Genomic DNA, 18,553 nt, shown 5'->3' with positions numbered 1-18,553 from the left:
TTTCCCTGTGTTGCTTTTATGTTTGATGTAAAGCACTTTTGCCTTGTTGTTGAAACGTGTTATACAAATAAACTTACTTTGCACTGAAAAGGTTACTTCAGTAAAAGCACTAATACCACAGTGTAAAATACTCTGATACAAGTAACAGTCCAGCATTGAAACGGTAATTGTTATGTGTATGTGAGTGTACTCCGGCGTTGAGGTATTAAAGCAGTAAAATGTCGTACTGTGACGTCTCCTCTCCTCAGATTCCTCCTCAGTAATGTGCAGCAGGACGTTGCTGCTGCAGCTCTTTCTGAACTGTTTAGACCGATGATTCAATCAGCTGATTATTTCCTCCATCAAACCATCAGACTGTTTGGTTTGTAAAGATTCTGCCGTCACAGTTACTCAGAGCCCAAAGAGACTAACAAACATCAGTTATAATCATTCAGAGGAGAAGCAGCAGATCCAATCACTTCCTGTCAATCAACTGATTAATTGTTTCAACAGTACTTAAAACTGTTAAACTGTTTTTATAAACTCTTCATATGTTTTGTGTAAAAATCTTAATTTGTAAAGTAACTAAAGCGGTCAGATAAATGTACAGAACCTTCCTCTGAGATGTGGTGCAGTAAAACTACAAGATGGCATGAAAACAAAATACTTAAATGTGTACTAGAGTAAATGTATTTATCCAGTTTCCCTTGATATTAACCTTCCTGAACTTTAACTATGACCTGGATGACTGAGAACCTTTACAGACCAAAGTACCTCACACTTGTACCGAAGTGCAGTACATAGTAAAACACACGATGTTCACCTTCCACCGCTGTTTTTATTATCATCTATATTTACTCATTACTTAATCATTCTTTGTGTACAGTCAGTTATTAAAATGTGAGTATACAAACTGAAATGTTTATGTGCTTTAGTGGAGCAAGTAACAAAACTAATAAATAAACATGTTATACATCAGGTACTCATTAAGTTACATAGTTCTTTTCATGAAACACAAATTTTAATCAAAATTTTGAGGGTCTTTATTTTACTGGTAGATTTTTCAACTGTGTCGTCATGAAATCACCTAGCTGGACTTATTTTTATTTGGCATATTTTTAGATTTCTTTGATTTATTCAGCTACCAATTCTTTTTTAAATGACAAGTGAAATCGCTTTTGTTTAAACTTTAGTGATTTACTGACACCATAAACTTTAAAAGTGAATCTTTAAGCTGCAGGAAATGAGGTTTATATGAGCTCATGATGAGGATGAAGAAGATTTGAAGCTGAAATTATGTTCAGAAACCATTTCAAAGCCTGTGGATGCAGATTACTCACAAAACTTCGAGTTCGGTGTCGGCTTTGTTTTTACACCATTTTTATCTACAACCACAAATCTTTTTTGAACTTTTGAAGATTTATTTACACCCACGTCGTTCTATCAAACATCATTTCGCAAAGTCAGAACACCGATGTTAAGAAATGTAAATGAAAAGAAGTGACACGGCAGAGGAATATTATCCAGTGTCCATTTATTTATTCATCATTCACTATTTTAACTCTAAACATTTTTTTTTTTAAGAAATTCAAGTATTTGTTGGGAACACAAGTCAAAAATAACAAACAAAAACGTTTTGCTAAAACGAAGACAAAACATGTTTAAAACATCAGTTTCATATTTAGAATAATAAAAACATCAAGTTTCTTTTCATAGAAGAAAAACGAGTCTAATGTCTAAAGATGACCAGCCGTCCGCTTCGACGTCCGAACACAGAGACCGGAAACGCACTCGTCAGCTGATCTCTGAACAGTGCGCAGGGAGGGGAAAGACCAAACGCAGGCCCATCGAGTTTAACACCTACTCCTCGCCTGGAAGGATCTCTACCAACACAACAACAGAACAGAAAGAAAAGAAAAAGGCCAAGAGGGGAGAGTTTGGATTCATTGTTCCCTTAATTGGTGAATTTGAGCTTCAAATTAACAATTGTTCCCTTAAATTTCTAATTTCTCTGCTGAACGTGTGAATTAGCTTCAATTTACTTATTTTCGTACAGCGTTAAAGCAGTTAGCAAAGAAGTTAATTCGCTTTATTGTTTTTTTTTTTTATCTTTTAATCGTGATATTAAACTGAATCATCTGTTGGTGGCGGGAAACTAAAGTCAGATGTGACTTTGGGAAACCTCAACTGGCATTTTTCATTATTTGCCACGTTTCAGAGAAACTTTCAGCTCGTCCTCACCGCCTAAAACGACCACATAGGTCGAAGTGTCCCGAAACAACATTTACATACGATGGAAAGCACGACGGCACACGCGACCGTTTCCCAAAACCACCTGCAGGGGCGTATTGAGCGTCAGCCGCACGGGACCTTCGTTACGTTACATAAGTCAGGTGACGTTTAACGCGTGGTTAACTTGTGGAAACGGTGGTAGTTTTGTCATGTTAAGGCAACAAAACCACCGGGTTAGATTGAGGAGAAGATGGTGGTTTGGGTTAAAATAAGTATATTACTTAAACTCTTTAGACTTCGTCACCTGACTTCTTCTGCCATTAGAGCTCATTATAAACTTTTATATTTAATGTAACGTAATAAGCTGCTGCATCATCGACCTATACGGCGGTTCGGTCGTTTATGTAAGATGACGACATGAATAACTTTTCTGAGAAATGTTCACCGACTTCGTTATTTCGCCGGTTTTGTTCGACGCCGTGTGAAGTGAAGAAGTCAAAAGGACTTTGTCCCCTGGGACCTCCAGCACAGTGCATTTGTTGCCTAAATTTTAACCACAGACTTCTCTACGGGAAAACAAACAAGACTGTGAAACAACTTTGTTTCCCCTCAAAACAACCAGCAGAGCACAAAGATAATTTCTAGGAGACGTGACAAGGTTTTTAACGGATGGACGATCAATCAAAAGAATTGCACGTCCTAATTTTTATATTATATAAACGCGAAATTCATCCTGTGACGTTTGCACTAAATTAAAACTGTAGATCCACAGTGTGGGTCGTTAGGGAATATCATTAAGGTTAATTTAAGGGAAGCCATTCAGCAATATGAGAAACTAAAGTTGTAATTTGAAGACACAAATTGCACCAATAACTTCACACCGATACGTTTGTGTCATGCTGCTAACCTAACTGAACCAATCAGAGCTGAGCGCGTGCAGAAGCTCGCTGTTGTTTCTTGTCCCTCTCCAGAGAACAACTCTCAAACCGCTCTCCCGACTTTTGGCTTCCTAAAACTCTAATAATCAGATCACAACAAACAAAAACTAATAAAAATCACTTCCTAAAGATGAATCAAATAAAAATAAAAAAAATTACCACAAAATGTACGTCTGTCGTCGACAAACTCAACCATTGCACAGCATTCAAACCCAAAAAAGCTCTCCATAAATATACACATGCAGATATACAAGTGTGGTCGCTCGGGCAGCCTGGGCGCCGCTCGCAGAGACTCGCTGTGTGATCCTGTAGAGGAGCAGCTGAGGTTTCAGGGAGTCAGAATCAGGAAGCTGTGAGGGATCAACGAGGACGCTCAGGGCCAACGGAGGCTCGGGGGGCCGCCGCGCCTGCTGGAGGTTCAGGGCGTGTACAAGAAAAAAGCAAAATCATCTGAAAACATTTTGACCACAGCTTCTCGACCTTTCAAAAACACATGATCCAGGAACTGAGGAGCCACGGGAACCGAGGGAGGTTCCTGCAACGTGTCGTCATGAAGGTTTAAAAAGCAAAACGGAGCGGGCGAGAGACGTCGTTTTGACACGTGACGAGACAAACTGTTGTGATGTTTGAATGCTGAGGTGGCTCTGCAGAGCGTCCGGCGCTGTTGGCACAAGTTGACCCTCATCGTAAAAGTTCCTGAGATCCTAAAAAACACAAAAAAAAGGAAAAGTTCCTGCAGTGAAAGAGGGCCGAGCGTCTCGGGGGGAACCGGAGGGTCATACTGGCGGTTTCACATGTTTCACCTTCCTTTCAGTTTCAGTTCATTTACATGATGCAGGTGTTTGTGTCGTGGCTGCAGCTTTAAAAAACACACGGTCAGAATTTTGTTCTGCATGATTTCATTTCTTTAAGCGTCTGTTGGGCGAACGTTTGGAGAACACAGAGCTACACAGACTTTCTGACGACACAGCTTTAAAAGGCAAATTACAATCCGGGCCACGATTTCCATATTAGACAAATCAGTTTGCAAAAGCTCAGAGCATCTTTGAATGGAGTCCAGTTCCAGCAGTTTAGGGGCCTACGTGGCATCAGGTCATAAAGAGAATAACAGAAGCTGAAACAATTAGTTGATTAACAAAAAATTCTTCTTATTATTCCTTCAGTATTTTTAAACCTGGGCCATATTTTTTACAAGCGTGTTTGTTGAAATGACTCGTAGGTACAGAAAGTTTTGCCTCCGTGCAGCAGACGCTTCAGCCGGCAGCTGAACCAGCAGCAACGTATTCCTTCCTGTCAAAACGGCGTCCGCAGAAACAGCCTTTTGTTGCCCAGCTCCGGCTCTCATTTCCACCGACGGCGTCTTCCTCCAACAGCTCACTCACTCTCTCACGAGATTTCAGAGCGGGACTTCAGTTTTCTGTTAAAAACAAAGGGGGTCACCCGGAGTCCCTCGTAGGGTGATGCTTTCCATGATGTTGTCAGAAACCTGGCAACAAGAAGCACTTTGTGTGGACGCCATTTTGACAGGAAGGAACACTTTGCAGTCGGTTCAGAAACTTTCTGTACTTAAAAGTCATTTCAACCCCAACATGTGTGTTTAAAAACAGTAACAGCTTTTTAAATCTGAATATTTTCTTGTAGTAAACCGAGCATCAGGTTTCTATTTATTTATATTTTGTAGACCTAAGAAATCTCGTTCAGCTGCAGCCCAGGTTGACTGTGGTGGATTATCAGCAGGAAGTGAACTGAAACCAAACAGCAGGTTATTTTGTAAACTGGAGGAAGTTAACAGGCAGAAACCACCAGTACGCTCACTTTCACCGCAACACCCAGTTACACCTGTGGCCTCACTGTGTGTCGGACATTTAAAAACGGCTCCACGACATCGTCCATCAGTTTGAAATCTCTTCAGATAATATTCACATCACGACAGAGTTCTTCTTCTTAAATGTCCGACTTCTTGCAGCGTCCAAATGGGACGCCGTTAACTCGCTGCGTTCAGTCCTGATAATCCAAACCAGGATCAATACTGGTGCCTTCTTGTGTGGCTCTGTACAATTCATAGTCTATGACAGGAACTAAAAACAACAACAACAACAACAACAACAACAAAAGAGAAGAAACAAAAACAGGAAAAACAGCAGCATTTCACCGACAACATCCTTCTCTCTAAAGCAGACACCGATTCTGAAGGAGAGAGACGAGGAGTGAGCGCGAGGTAAAGGAATCTGGAGGAATGACGGGAACGTTGTGACGGGAGGGTTTCAGAGCACAGACGCGCACATTTCAGTTTTCACTTTGTTTGTTTTCTTTCCAGGGTTTGAGGTAACCAGGACTGCCACAGACGTGCAGGGGGAGACACGCACTCTTCAACAAACACTCAATAAATTAAGAAATAAAAAACACCATCGCTTCCTCTCTCTCTCTCTCTCTCCCCCCTCCCCTGGTGGTGGGACCAAACGTCGAGGAGGTCGGCAGGACAACAACAACAACAAAAAAAAACAAAACGTTGAGCTGGGAAGAGGAAGTAAAAAAAAAAAAACTTCCTGTCACAATCTTCAAAATAAAATTCACAGTCCGCTAACGTCAGACTTTAATAAAACAACTGTGGGGAATGAATTCCTGCTTCGTTCGGCTTCGTGTCCTGATTAAAGTCTTATTCTCTCCTGCCCGAGTGTAGCAAACAGCGCTGATCCAGGACCAACTGAGGAAAAGAAGCCGCGCTTAAAAACAACAACAACAACAACAACAACAACAACAACGCAAAGTGTGTGTGTGTGTGTGTGTGTGTGTGTGTGTGTGTGTGTGTGTGTGGAGAAACAGCGTGGGGGAAGCGGTGGTTAAAACCTGCTACATCTGTCAGATTGCATTATTGTCGCCGCGTTGAGGCGCAAAGACGCCGCGCAGACGTAAACACAGTGAGTGTTAAAACGCAGTTCAAAAGGAGGAAACGCTCGGAGGTGCTTGGCGGTTAACTGTGTCGTGTTGTGTGGCGCGTTACGTCGTCATGTTTGGGTACGTGGTCAAAAAAAATAATAAAAAAAAGTCCTAAAAATCCAGTTGGCAAGCGAGCACGCTCAGTGTGTTCAGCCCCCACCCCGGTGGTGTGTTTATCGCTTTTTTAAAAATTAAACCATATTGCACAGGGCTGGAATGACTTCAACAACAAACTAAGCAACAATTCTACCCGACGATTAAAACCATCATGTCTCTACTATCGTAGATGGAAAATCCAATCTAGTACCGAGTTATTTTCTTATTCCTCCTTAAAAGACTTCAGCAGCAGGGTTTGTTTTTTTTAATTCAGCACCGGAAATGCCTCGAGCATCAGCTGTTTGGGTCGTTAAAAAACAAAAGTTAAGCTTTCATGTTCTGGAAACTTTGCAGATTTGTAGGAGGGGAAAGAAACTGAGGTTTTTCCCAGAGGAGCTCAGGTGAGGCGGCGGGTTCCTCCCTCCGCATCTCGCCAGGTGAACAAAAAAGAAGTAAAAGACCCAAACGCTTCAGTCTTCAGACGCCACGGCCGATGAAATCCTCTCTCAACAAACTGCTGGCGCTCCTCGGGAGGAAGAGGAGGAGCGTTCATCTCTCCTCCTTCCTGGACACCTTGGAGGAGTGCCATGCCGTGGACCTGAGGACAGAAGAGCGGAGACATTCATCCATCGGTTCAGACAACTAGAGAATCCAGTTGATTTTCAAAATAAGATCGTATATAAATCAATAAACAGTTAAAAACAGACAAAAAAACAAACAATTTAACTATGTAGCCTACTTAACCATAGTAGAAACACAAAAACCAAGGACAGCCGAACAAATCTACAAAGTCAGCAAAAATCAGGCAGAACCCTCTTATTCTGAAATGCTTCATGTGGCTGTGTAACATTAGCCTGCAGAGAGCCGTTATCCACACTGCGTGTCGCCATTATGCCACGATTTCCTCTAGTTTCGTTTGTTCTTGTAAAATGTGCCCGCTCTGATCGGTGAGTAGGACCGCGAGGGCGCAAAATATACAGTGACAACCGTGGGGGGGTCAACTCCTCCACCTGAAGGAGGGCGGGGAGGCGCCTGTTCCCATGATATCTGACGGGAGGCCCACAGTCCCAGAATCTCAGAAAACCCCCGGATTAATCAATTCATCACATGACCGAAAACGAGCGGTTTAAGTAATTTTTCCCTGTAAAACATCAGATGTTTCAGCCTCTCTCCTGAAGATCTGCTGCTTTTCCTCTGAATGATTGTAATTTTAGTTAATAGTCTGATACTGAACAGTTCAGAATGAGCTCCAGCTCCTCCTCCTCCTCCTCACCTGATGAAGGTCTTGAAGGCAGCACTCTGAGGGTTGATGCACAGCGGCACTCGTTTGCCCTGCTGGTGCTCCGTAATGAAGCGATGGATGAGCTCTGGCGTCGGGACAGAAAAGGAGATCGGCCATCAGGGTTTAGAAACACACACGCACACAGTTTAGTTTCAGCAGGAAGCGACGCCGGCGTTTGTACCTTTTCCCTGCCACACCGACAGCAGACTGTTCTCGTAGCTGTGGCTGAACGGCCGCTCGGCGACCGGCTCGAAGTCGCGGGTGTAAACTCGCCCGCTGGGAACAGAGTAGCAGCACTGACACATGCAGGTGTGGTAGCGCAGGCGCCCTTCGTCCAGGTACGGGTGGGAGAGGGCGTCGCTGCCGGAGATCCGTTTAGCCTGGGAGGTAAAAAACACAGAGAGTCCTGATGCAGGAGAAACTAAACGCACAAAACACAACAACATCAAATAGAACAAAAGCCAAAATCCTTTAGTTTGTTTGGACTCACGGGATCGAAGACCAGCATCCGACAGAGCAGGTGCACCGCCTCGTGGGTGGCGCCGTCAGACAGCATGTAGAGCACCGACAGCGACGGCTGAGGACCACAAACAAACAGTTGCTGTCATCAGTCTGAAAACACCTCACACCCCAACAACATGCTCTCAGAGGCAGAGAAGTATGAGGTGGGAGTGAGTGCCTTTGTTTTCACTTTCAGTTGTTACTTTAGGTGAAGACCTTGTTAAGCAGATCGAGCGTCAGTCTGATGCGTCGGCGTCTTCATCAGTTTATTTCATAAAGTGTTTCTGACTGTGTTCAGGGCCGCAGGAACTCTGGCCTCGTGTTGCTTTGCGGTTTAGTACATACATTTTAAATTTAAAAACACTGCTATCAGATCAAAAATCACCGTCAGGTATCAGACATTTAATTTCCTGTAAATAAAAAATTTACAATTTAAACTTTAATCCTGCTTTTGAGAGATTAGTGTTCAGATAATGAGGATTATCACCAACCTTACAGATCTACTAAGCTTTTTTACGTGTTAATAATTAATAATGCACCTGTTTTCTGATCCATAAAGGAGCGAATAAAGTGGGATTTGTACTTCCGCATCAAATCGACGGCGTAGCCTACGCAGTAGCCTGACGTGCACCTCCTCAAATGGAACTACACTTCGGGGCGTCACGGACCGTGCGATTGGTCGGTTGGGAATGCCCCCGAGCCGACAGGAAGTGCTCCGGGCTTTGAAGTAACTTTTACTAGCGGCCAAACCAGCGGCTGCAACACGGTGGATCAATATATTTAAGCATCACAACCCGAGCGAAATGACTCGTTTCACTATCAGACTGTGATCCGTTCGGTCGGTAACATTTGAAAAGTCTACACCAGCCGCATGTAGTTTTCCCCCGTTCAAGTTAGCGGAGCGCTAAACCGGAAGTTAGCCCGCTCGGCTGGCAACAGTCAACACAGTGGACGCTGTGGCGCTACCGCCGACGCACAAGTATAAATGCATGGCTACGTGCGTAGACTTGACCCAGAAGTATAAATCATACTTAAGGCAGCAGATACAGCGCCGAGCGCGAGTACTGCCCTCTGGGGGCCAAAAACCGATAAAGCGGCTTTAAGCTTTGGTCACAGCTGAGCTAGGAGACGTTAGAGAACCAGAAAAACACAGCAGCTTCCTTTACGGGATACTTTTTACTTCACTTCATCTATCCAACAGCTTCAGTTAAACATTACCAATAAAAATTATTTTACACAAAAAAAACATGAAAAGTTTAATAATTAAACTCCAACATTTAATATAAGTACAGCTGACGTGATCATTAGATCAACACTGGAATTAACTGCCAACAACTTTGATGGTTTAAAACAATTATGTGGAAACATTGAACGGCTCACAAATGTGAAGCTTCACTGCTTTTCCTTTCAATAATGTTAATTTATTTGTGATCAAGTTTAGCTTTGTGCTGTTGGTTTGATAAAGTAAAGCACTGTGAAGGTGTCACTTTGGGCCCCTATTAAGAATATTGAAAATCGATTAACGTCTTAACATTGCAACGGCAGCAGCTTTCGGTACGTGCACACAGCTGCTGTGTTAACTTCAGCCTCATGTGATCCACCGTTTGAAAGCAAAATTGAGGCGACTCTCTTAATCCACCGATCGATTATATTCCAAGAAAAACAGTCTGTTACGTTGTCAAAGGTCCAGACGATCTAATCCAGTAAAAACATTTAATCCAAAACACATTTTTCCATCAGTAAATCCCCAGACCCAATAGCCCTGCGCTGTAAGGAAGGGACGGCCCCTATTATTTCGTGGAAGTTCATGATCTACCAGCAAAAACACACGTCTGCGTCGAGCTGCCGGCTCACACAGAGCGCTGCAGCCGCCCGCCGCCAAGGGGCAGTGCCGTTTGAGAACAAATACACTAAGACATACACTCAGAAAAACCTGTGTAAAATAATCCTTTTTCATGGTATTGGTATGAAATTTAAACTAGGACTAGGTAAGGCTTCATCCTGTGGCCCTACAGTGTTTTCCAGCTATAGTTGTCTGCATGCATTTGTTAACAAGCATTTTCAAGCGGAAATGAAAAATATTAATTTTAGTGTGTTTAAACTTACAATCATTCTGACTTTTGGGTTAGACACTCCAGAGCGTTATCTTTCAGAGAAGCCCAAAACAGGCAGATACTACAAATGGTTCAAGAACTACATTCAATTTACTTTGGATATAACTTGAATAGGCGTTTTGCATGAATTTTACAGGAAGAGGTTAATATCTGTACTTTGACTCAAGTACAGGATTTGTGAACTTGGTCCATCGCTGCTCTTATCTAACCTTTTAGTTTCTGCAGCAAAATGTAAAAAACATTCAGCTAACATTAGAAGGCGCCTCTATAGCCAGGTTAAATGACCACATAACAAACTGTAGCTAATTAATGTTCATTAGTACTCAAAGTAGTCTCTGCAGGCTGGCGTCTGTACTCAGCTGGTCTGTTTCTGTGTCTCCTCTGAGGAGGGTTTAGGTACAGAAGTATTTTTGTTGGTAGTGTTGGCGGTGGATTCAGTGCGAGCACACCACACAGTCACGTACCGGTTTGTGCGGCCCCCTCAGGATGTGGGCTCTGGCTCCTTCGCAGGCCGACGCCAGGGCCGACAGAGGAGGCGTTCCCAGCAGGTCTGTGATCAGATCCAGCTGCAACAGAACAGGGAGGGACGACATGCAGTGTGTTAAAGACAGAGCTCTGATGTTCTAAAAACGACACTGGATTTGTCTCGTGAGGTGACCCACAGTTTCTCTTAATCTTGCCATAAACTAAGCGAGGAAACGAGGAAACACGTCTCTAGAGAAGTGAGTCGTCGTTTCCTCTGAAGCGTCACGAGAAGCACGACCGTTTGTGATGACGGCAGCAGCTGATCGCAGCTGGATCAGCTGTCTGTCAACTCGTGATGGTGCTTGTGTCTGCACATGTGCTGATACTACTAAAGGCTCAGTTATACAGTATCTCACAAAAGTGAGTGCCCCCCCTCACATGTCTGTAAATACCTGATTATATCTTTTCATGTGACGACACTGAAGAAATGACTCTTTGCTCCAGTGTAAAGTAGTGAGTGTGCAGTTTGTATAACAGTGTAAATTTGCTTTCCCCTCAAAATAACACATCACGTGCGTGAGCTTACTGTAAGCTGAGATCAATGACTGATCTCGTGGCATTTGTGAGACCAAGCAAAAGGTGGTTCCGCCAAAAAAAATAGTCACACTTCACAAAACAAACTTCAGTGTGTCCCCCTAGGAATATTACTCGTGTCCGCGAGCATGCGCTGCACATTGGAACAGCTTAAAACTGCAGTGTTTACCCAGTTTAATGTGAGCTTTACATGAATGTTATGGTGTGTGGGTGGAAAATTTTATGTTTTCCAATGAAAAATATGTAATTTCACATCATATTGGGCCGTTATTTTTTATTTTAGGTTTATTATCTGCTGATAATAAATGAACAACAGCCAAAGATCAGTCTGCTGGAGGAACGACAACCTTTAGATCTGGAGAAAGTTACACTGATAGCACAGCATGTTTTGGGCATTATTATAGATACGACTGTTCATGTTTGCCTTTTGGGTCTTCATTTTACAGCTTCTCACATTTATCTGCAGACATTAATATAAAAAACAGGCAACATGAGAAACCTCCTCCTTTCTGAGGTGCATTTTATTTGCACATTAAAATCTAAAAAAGAAACGTCTCCTCATCGGCTTACAAGGACGAGTTTGCACTAATTAGCTTTACTGACCTCAGCTCCTCTGGTCACCTCCGTCCTCTCTTTTCCTAACAACCACTTTTTCAGACTGAAAAATAATTGAATCAGTCTGTACAGGACGGAGCTGCAGGCTGCGTCAGTTTAGTCTAAGTTTGTACCTGATGTTCTCAACATTGGACAAGTAGGCAGTAATAAAAGAAGCTTCCAGTTACTTTCTATAAATTGAACAAATGTTCAGTTACATAGCAGCTGTGTAGCTGCTGTAGAAGCTGCTCAGCTGCAGTCTGAAGGGGAGATATTAGCTAACTTAGCGCTAACCGGCTTCACTTTCCCAGCAGGTGGGAAACAACAGACTCTTCTTGGTCTTGAGAAGCTGACACGCTGTAACAGACGCCGTACATTTACTGCCAGAATATTTTCCTCCGCTCGCGTTCACCGTCACTTTCTGCCGCTCGGACAGTCAAACACTCGCTACGCACCTCCCGATTCAGAGTTACGCTGCTGCTCTTCTAACACCATCGGTCACGTATGTTCAGCATAGAACGAGGAGAGGAAGCGAGCCGAGCATTGAGTGCGGTGCGCCGCTGCTGAATGCATATAGAGGAAACACTGCACATACCGTGGGCAAGGAAAATACTAACTTATGATTGGATGGAGGAGGTGATGACCTCACTCATTAATCCTCATCGCTTCGTCGACTGACAACCAATTTATTAAGCAAAAAGCCAAATATTCTCTGGTTGTGGTCGTTTAAATGTGATGACTGAGGAAACTGAACATGAATACAATTTATTTTCTGACATTTTATAGAACTGATTTACCAAAATAATCAGCAAGGGATCGATCAATATAACTGATCATTTGTTGCGGCTAGAAACATGTGGAAGGCAGGAAAACTGGCAAGTTAGTTAAACAACATTGTGACTGTTTGGTCAAACACACGTCCAAGCAGGTGATTATCAAACAGGACACAGCTGTGGAAAACACATTCGGCACAACCTATGAAGCAATCCTCTCCTGCAGCATCTCCCTTCCCTCCCTTGTTCCCCATAGTCTTGTTTTCTTCCTCTGTACCTACATTAAGTGGCAGTACGAACACTTAAGTATCTTATTGGTATCCAGGTCATACAACACAATCACACTGTGAATAACCAGCTGTGTTACGACGTGTCACCACAGTTTCTGGTGATGTTAGAAGAAGCAGGAGAAGCTGAGTGTCTCCTTAATAACACCCTGAGTTGAATGTTTAAAAAACACCTAAAAAAAACAAAACCTCTACAGGTGTTCCAGGACCTGTTTTCCAGGACCTGGTACAACGCGGACTCACCTGCTGAATAGGGCTCTGAGCCTGGAAGAGGATGCGTCGGCCCAGCAGCTCCGCGAAGATGCAGCCCACTGACCAGACGTCGATGGCCGAGCCGTAGTGTCGGCAGCCCATGAGCACCTCCGGCGCCCTGTAGTACTGCGTCACCACCTCCTGGGTCATGTGACGGGACGGGTCGGGCTCCTCCACCCGCGCCAAGCCGAAATCACAAATCTAAACCGGAGACGAGATTCGGTTAGGGTCAAACCCACGGTTCTGCAACAAAGTGATCGTTGTTGCAGGGGACGTCCGATTTTAGATGGAGACGTGGGGTCGGTTTCTATTTCTAGTAGCATATTTCATCGGTTCTCCCCTCTCGCTTAAAAAATAAAATAAAAAAAGCAAACAGACAAATCTGAGGTTTACCTTCAGCAGGCAGTTGCTGTTGACCAGCAGGTTTCCAGGTTTGATGTCCCTGTGAAGGATCCCAGCAGAGTGCAGGTACTTCAAACCTGCAACAAAACAACAATCACTTTATTGGTTTTACCCTCAAAGTTTAACGACCTGGAGGTGCTCAGAGATCTGAGGCTTGAGACTGTATTTAGATAAGAAGAGGAAGCTGCAATATTAAACTATCCACTGCTCTTTAAACTCTGTCCTCCTCGAGACATTCTGGTGTCAGGTACGCTGTGGTAAATCAGAACGCTGCTGGTCAAGTGTTTGTCTTGTAGGTTTTACAGTAACAAGCAGCTTTTTAAATGTAAAATACAGTAAGTCACATTTTTCTAAATATCTGATTAGATCTTTTCACGTTTCAACACTGAAGAAATGACTCTTTGCTATAAAGTAGTGAGTGTGCAGCTTGTATAACTGTAAATTTGTGGTCCCCTCAAAATAACACATCACACAGCCGTTAATGTCCAAGTGAAAGTGAAAATGTCTGGTGAAAACAATAAAAAAAACAATAAAAACATATTTGCAGGCTGGATTTGACACTAAATTATAAACATGGTGGTTAAGTGTTCTGGAGGTTTGAGACTCAAGATGCACCGATCAGACACCGACTCAGGGGGCCAATGAATTCAATTACATTACACGCGTAATACTCAATGCGTTAGCAGTGCGTCAGGAGACCCAAACATTTCGCTAGGAGAGCAAACACAGCATTTTGTTTTACTAAACAATCCCAGTCTCGTCCTCACAGAGAAGAATAAAGCTTATTCATTTTACACCGGTGTCGGCTCACTACTCGACGTCAGCTGATATCCAAAGCCCAGGTTTCGGTGCGGGGACTGAAAAAACTGGTTTGTTGCCAAACTATGAGACCCTGTCCCTAAACGGACTATTTAAAGTCCTGTGCTCATAATATAAGTGTGAAAATTGATTCTGTCAATGCCAATAACTGCACAGAGGACACACTTCAGTTTGAGGGATTAATGTACGACTTTAGAAAGATAGAAGAAATCATCATTTTTAAAAAGATTTCTGATGCAACGCTCAGAATGAACCTAGCAGCACGCACTGCCCACTAGATGAATCCTTATCTGGAATATCGCTCACTACAATTCGATAAAGTTAATTAAATTATTTGGTACTTCAAAAAGCCTCAGTTTAGCTGGAAATTTACAGTGCAAGTTCAATGAATAGAGACTGCAGCTCTGCAGCTATCTGAAGAGGCCCCTTTGAAAAAATGTGATGAGCATTCTTCTGTATTTTCTGACATTTTAAGACCAAAAAACTGATCAGGAAATGGATCAACAGAGTAATCTGTACTGAAAATAGGCATTATTTGCAGCCCTACACACAAACATGTTTTAATAACTATCACATTGTGCATCTCTGCAACATAAATTACTATTAGAGCTTTGCAAATACTCCACTCCTGCTGAACTGACGCCGACTCTCACCTCGGAGGATCTGATAGAGGAAGACCTTGATGTGGTCGGTGGTGAGAGGCTGAGGAGACACGATCACTTTGTGGAGGTCGCTCTGCATCAGCTCTGTTATCACGTAGCTGCGGGGCGGTTGGCTGTCAAGGAAAACAAAACACGCACTGACCCCCGCCTACGCGAACACGCTGCATCTCTGAGCACAGGTCTCCTTTTCGCTTGTTGAACAAGTGTCAATAAAAACAAAAAGGAGCATCGTGTTAACAGCTCATATTAAAATATTCACTGATGGCCGATCTGCAGCGATGCGCTGCATTTAGACCAGAGGCGAGAAGCTAAATTAAGTGAATGAAAAAAAAGGAGGACATGATAGGGGCAATTAAAAGAAGAGAAACTGGGACAGAAGGTGTGAGGAAGTAGATGTGATAAGGTGTGCTGGAAATGGCAGTGGGTTCTGTCTATATGATGAGAATATAAAAAAAAAAAAAGAAGGATACATTTCCTCGAAGCAGTCGATTTGTGGAGGCTGCAAAATGTCCAGAGCTGACAAAACCTGATCGGACACAAAAACAGACAGCAGTTAGTCCCCCTCCTCATCTGTGCAACATCTCTGATCCCCCGTCTATTCCCCTCCTTCATCTGGTCATTACATTGTCGTGTTTGAAGAAGCACAGCATCCTCAGCTCTCTGAAGACCCTCTTACAGGAGACCAGGTTCTGGAAGACATTGGGCATCTTCTTCAAAGCCACCTTGCGACCATCACGTGGATCTGTGACCGACCTGACAGAAAAATCGAGAACCCGATATTTAGACACAAGCAAGAAAAGCAGTTTTCCTGTGAGAGTTGGTTTAGCAGGGCGGGACATTCAAGCGGCAGAAAATAAACTATTTCCACAGAAGTCGTTTTGATAATCAATTACTCGTTTGAGGCATTTTATTTTGCACAAATGCATAATGTTTGCAGGTTCTAGATTTACACGTTTGTTTTATATGATAGTAAAATTTATATTTTTTGGGACTTGGGCTGTTTGTCAGGCAAAACAAACATTTTGAAAGAAAGATTATTATTTAATTGCCCCTAAAATGTAGAAATTAAAATCTTTAACCTGTTCTTGTAGGTTTTAGCCCATTTTCTACAAATCACATACTTTCCATTGCTGGCGATCATAGGAAGTAAATTATTTTGCCTCATCATCATGACGCTGAAGTTAGCTTCTGATTCAGCAGTTAGGGGTAAAGTTAAGGGAAACTTGGGTCCGGATGAAAACCACTAAGCCTAGAGCTGTCAAATCTGGACCAGACTGTCCCAGAGAGGCTGAAGTTTCTTTAAAACATTATTTAAGATTCGTGAAAATTAAAAAGACACGGTCTGATGCAGTCTACATGTAAAAATAAACACGTAAATTGTCCTTTTTGTTTCCATCCATCGTCAACTGCTTATCCTGCGTACAGGGGTCGCAGGGGGAGCCAATCCCCACACTGTTAGTCCTGATTAATAATGAGCGTTTACCAGACAACACCAAATGCGCCATAACCGATGGGGCGGTCTGGCTCCATCTCTGCGGGGCTGGGCACCTCGCTGGCCGGGTTGCTGTAGGGCTGAGGCACCGCCGCTCCGCCGCCGGTGCTCCCTCCGAGGGCTGTGGGGTGACGAGGGGTCCCAGCCGGGGCAGTGGGTCCGGTCAGGCACGGCGTGGCGCTGAGGCCCGTGGAGGGGGCCCCGCAGGAGGAGTTGACACAGAAATACTTGTGGCCCAGCTCGGAGCCCGGAAACAAGTCTCCACAGACGGTCTGCCGGCCCGTGCCGTGAAACGCCATTCTCCTCTCACCAAAACCCCGAATCAGCCAACTGTGTGTGCACCAAGATGCTGCTGCTGCCCGGCTACTAGGCTCGGGGGAAACACAGCTCCTCACTCAGCATGGTCCGCTAGATTACCTGTGTGCATACAGGGGACAGACATGATTATTCTCCAATAATATCATATTTTGCATATCACGGTCAATTTATATATTTATATAAATACAAATCCTCTCCCCTGTAATGTCTGCACAACACAAACCTAGAGTAATGCACATAATGCAAATGATACAAATGTCTCTGCACATGGAAATACTGTTTCATCTGGTGTCGGGTACAGACCTGGCACATATTTATTGTTGATCTTAGTTGTTGTATATTTTTATGCTGTAAGTTTATATATTTATATGTACACAATATTCCCTTCTTTTGAGTTACTTCTGCACGGCACAGACCCAGAATAATGCACATGTATATATCTGCAACATTGTTCTTCTATTCCATATTTATATATTTCTACATTTATTTATGTCGACTGTATGTTTGTCTACGTGTTGTACCTCATCACCACAGCAAATTCCACTACTTGGCAATAAAGCTCCTTCTGATTCTGATAATTATATTATATTCTATCTTAATGTGCAACATGCTGCAAATTTCCAGTCTTACAGTCAGTTACATATTTTTATGAAGATATAGAAATAAAATGTACTATTATTACTACATTTATTTATTGTCACCTGAATGTTTACGTCTACCTCTCGCACATTATCACCACAGCAAATTCGTCGTACGTGTAATATATTCCTTGGCAATAAAGATGATTGATTGTGATCGCTGACGATGTAAACAAGAGAGATCGATACCAAGATGAAGAAGGCAAAGCCAAGGCGGCTGCAGCCAGACCGAAGCTAGTTTAGCAACCGAGCTAATAAGAAAAACAAATTTAAAAAACAAAAAAAAGTCATAAGCCTATTGTTTAAAGCACATATAATGATGAAACAAGCCCCTGGATGTGGCGTTGACAGCTATCGATCACTTGATTCACACACTGTAATTAATCCGGGAGCTGCTCTTACCTGGTTTAGTGAAGTTAACTTAGCTAGCAGCGTCCAGCTAACTTAGCTAACGACGGTCAGCGACGATTCCCAAAACATGAACAAATTAAAAAGGTTAAACGCGATGCTAACCCCGGGCCACGCAAGCTGCAGAGTAATTCTAACTTAACACAAGCTGGTGCATTAACGTAATTGCCGGACGGACTGAGAAGGCAAATCCTTTTTTTTTTTGCCGTCGGGCGACCAGCTAGCTTTCCGTGCTAACCAGCTGTTCAAGCTAGTAGGTTAACGTTAACCCACTGATGACCCACATAACTGTAACTGCTCCGGTACGGTGACCTACATATTTTAGAAAGAAAGTATTCCTCGGATAACTTAATTTGTCAAGCGTACAAACAAAGCTCGGTCAAATCAGACTTGTCATGGCACGAAAACAAACGTTAAAACAGTGAAGGAAATGTCGAGTTAAGATGTTCGTCGCTGGAGCTAGCCCCGGGTTGTTAGCTAGCTCTGTGATGTAGCCGAGCAGCTAGCTTCTGACTGGCCATGGCGTCGTAATATCCGCGCAACACGCGTCCCATTAAGGCGGTTTCTTGTGGTTCTGGATGGATTAGTCTCATCCAGGGAGGCCCCCTCCGTGTTGTTTGACAACCAGGTGGGTTTGGAGTCGCTTTTTTACAGCTACCGCTAACTGGCTAGCTCGCCGAGGAGGAGGAGGAGCTGGTGAAGCCGGGTGGGGGAGGGTTGAGGCTTCTCATCCTGCTGTAAACAATGCTAACGTAGCTTAGCTTTAGTGG

General features: G+C 43.3%; 1 protein-coding gene across 1 annotated transcript; it reads right to left on the bottom strand.

Moving 5' to 3' along the window:
• Positions 1-1,496: 1,496 nt before the first annotated feature.
• On the bottom strand, positions 1,497-18,502 carry nlk1 (nemo-like kinase, type 1). Its single transcript, XM_038708304.1, has 12 exons — positions 17,778-18,502; positions 16,411-16,836; positions 15,551-15,680; positions 15,398-15,453; positions 14,919-15,025; positions 13,438-13,523; positions 13,036-13,245; positions 10,544-10,645; positions 7,955-8,041; positions 7,646-7,844; positions 7,456-7,549; positions 1,497-6,780 (listed from the first exon to the last, which is right to left on the bottom strand). The coding sequence occupies exons 2-12, from the start codon at positions 16,716-16,718 to the stop codon at positions 6,732-6,734; spliced, it is 1,428 nt and encodes a 475-aa protein (XP_038564232.1). The 5' UTR covers positions 16,719-16,836; positions 17,778-18,502; the 3' UTR covers positions 1,497-6,731.
• Between the last annotated feature and the right edge of the window lie 51 nt (positions 18,503-18,553).

The sequence above is a fragment of the Micropterus salmoides genome, unplaced genomic scaffold (assembly GCF_014851395.1).
Source record: "Micropterus salmoides isolate LMB-PRFRI ecotype aquatic unplaced genomic scaffold, ASM1485139v1 Ms_hic_scaffold_10, whole genome shotgun sequence".
NCBI lineage: Eukaryota > Metazoa > Chordata > Actinopteri > Centrarchiformes > Centrarchidae > Micropterus > Micropterus salmoides.
The sequence above is the reverse complement of the archived record's forward strand: the minus strand, read 5'-3'. Positions and strand labels throughout refer to the sequence as shown.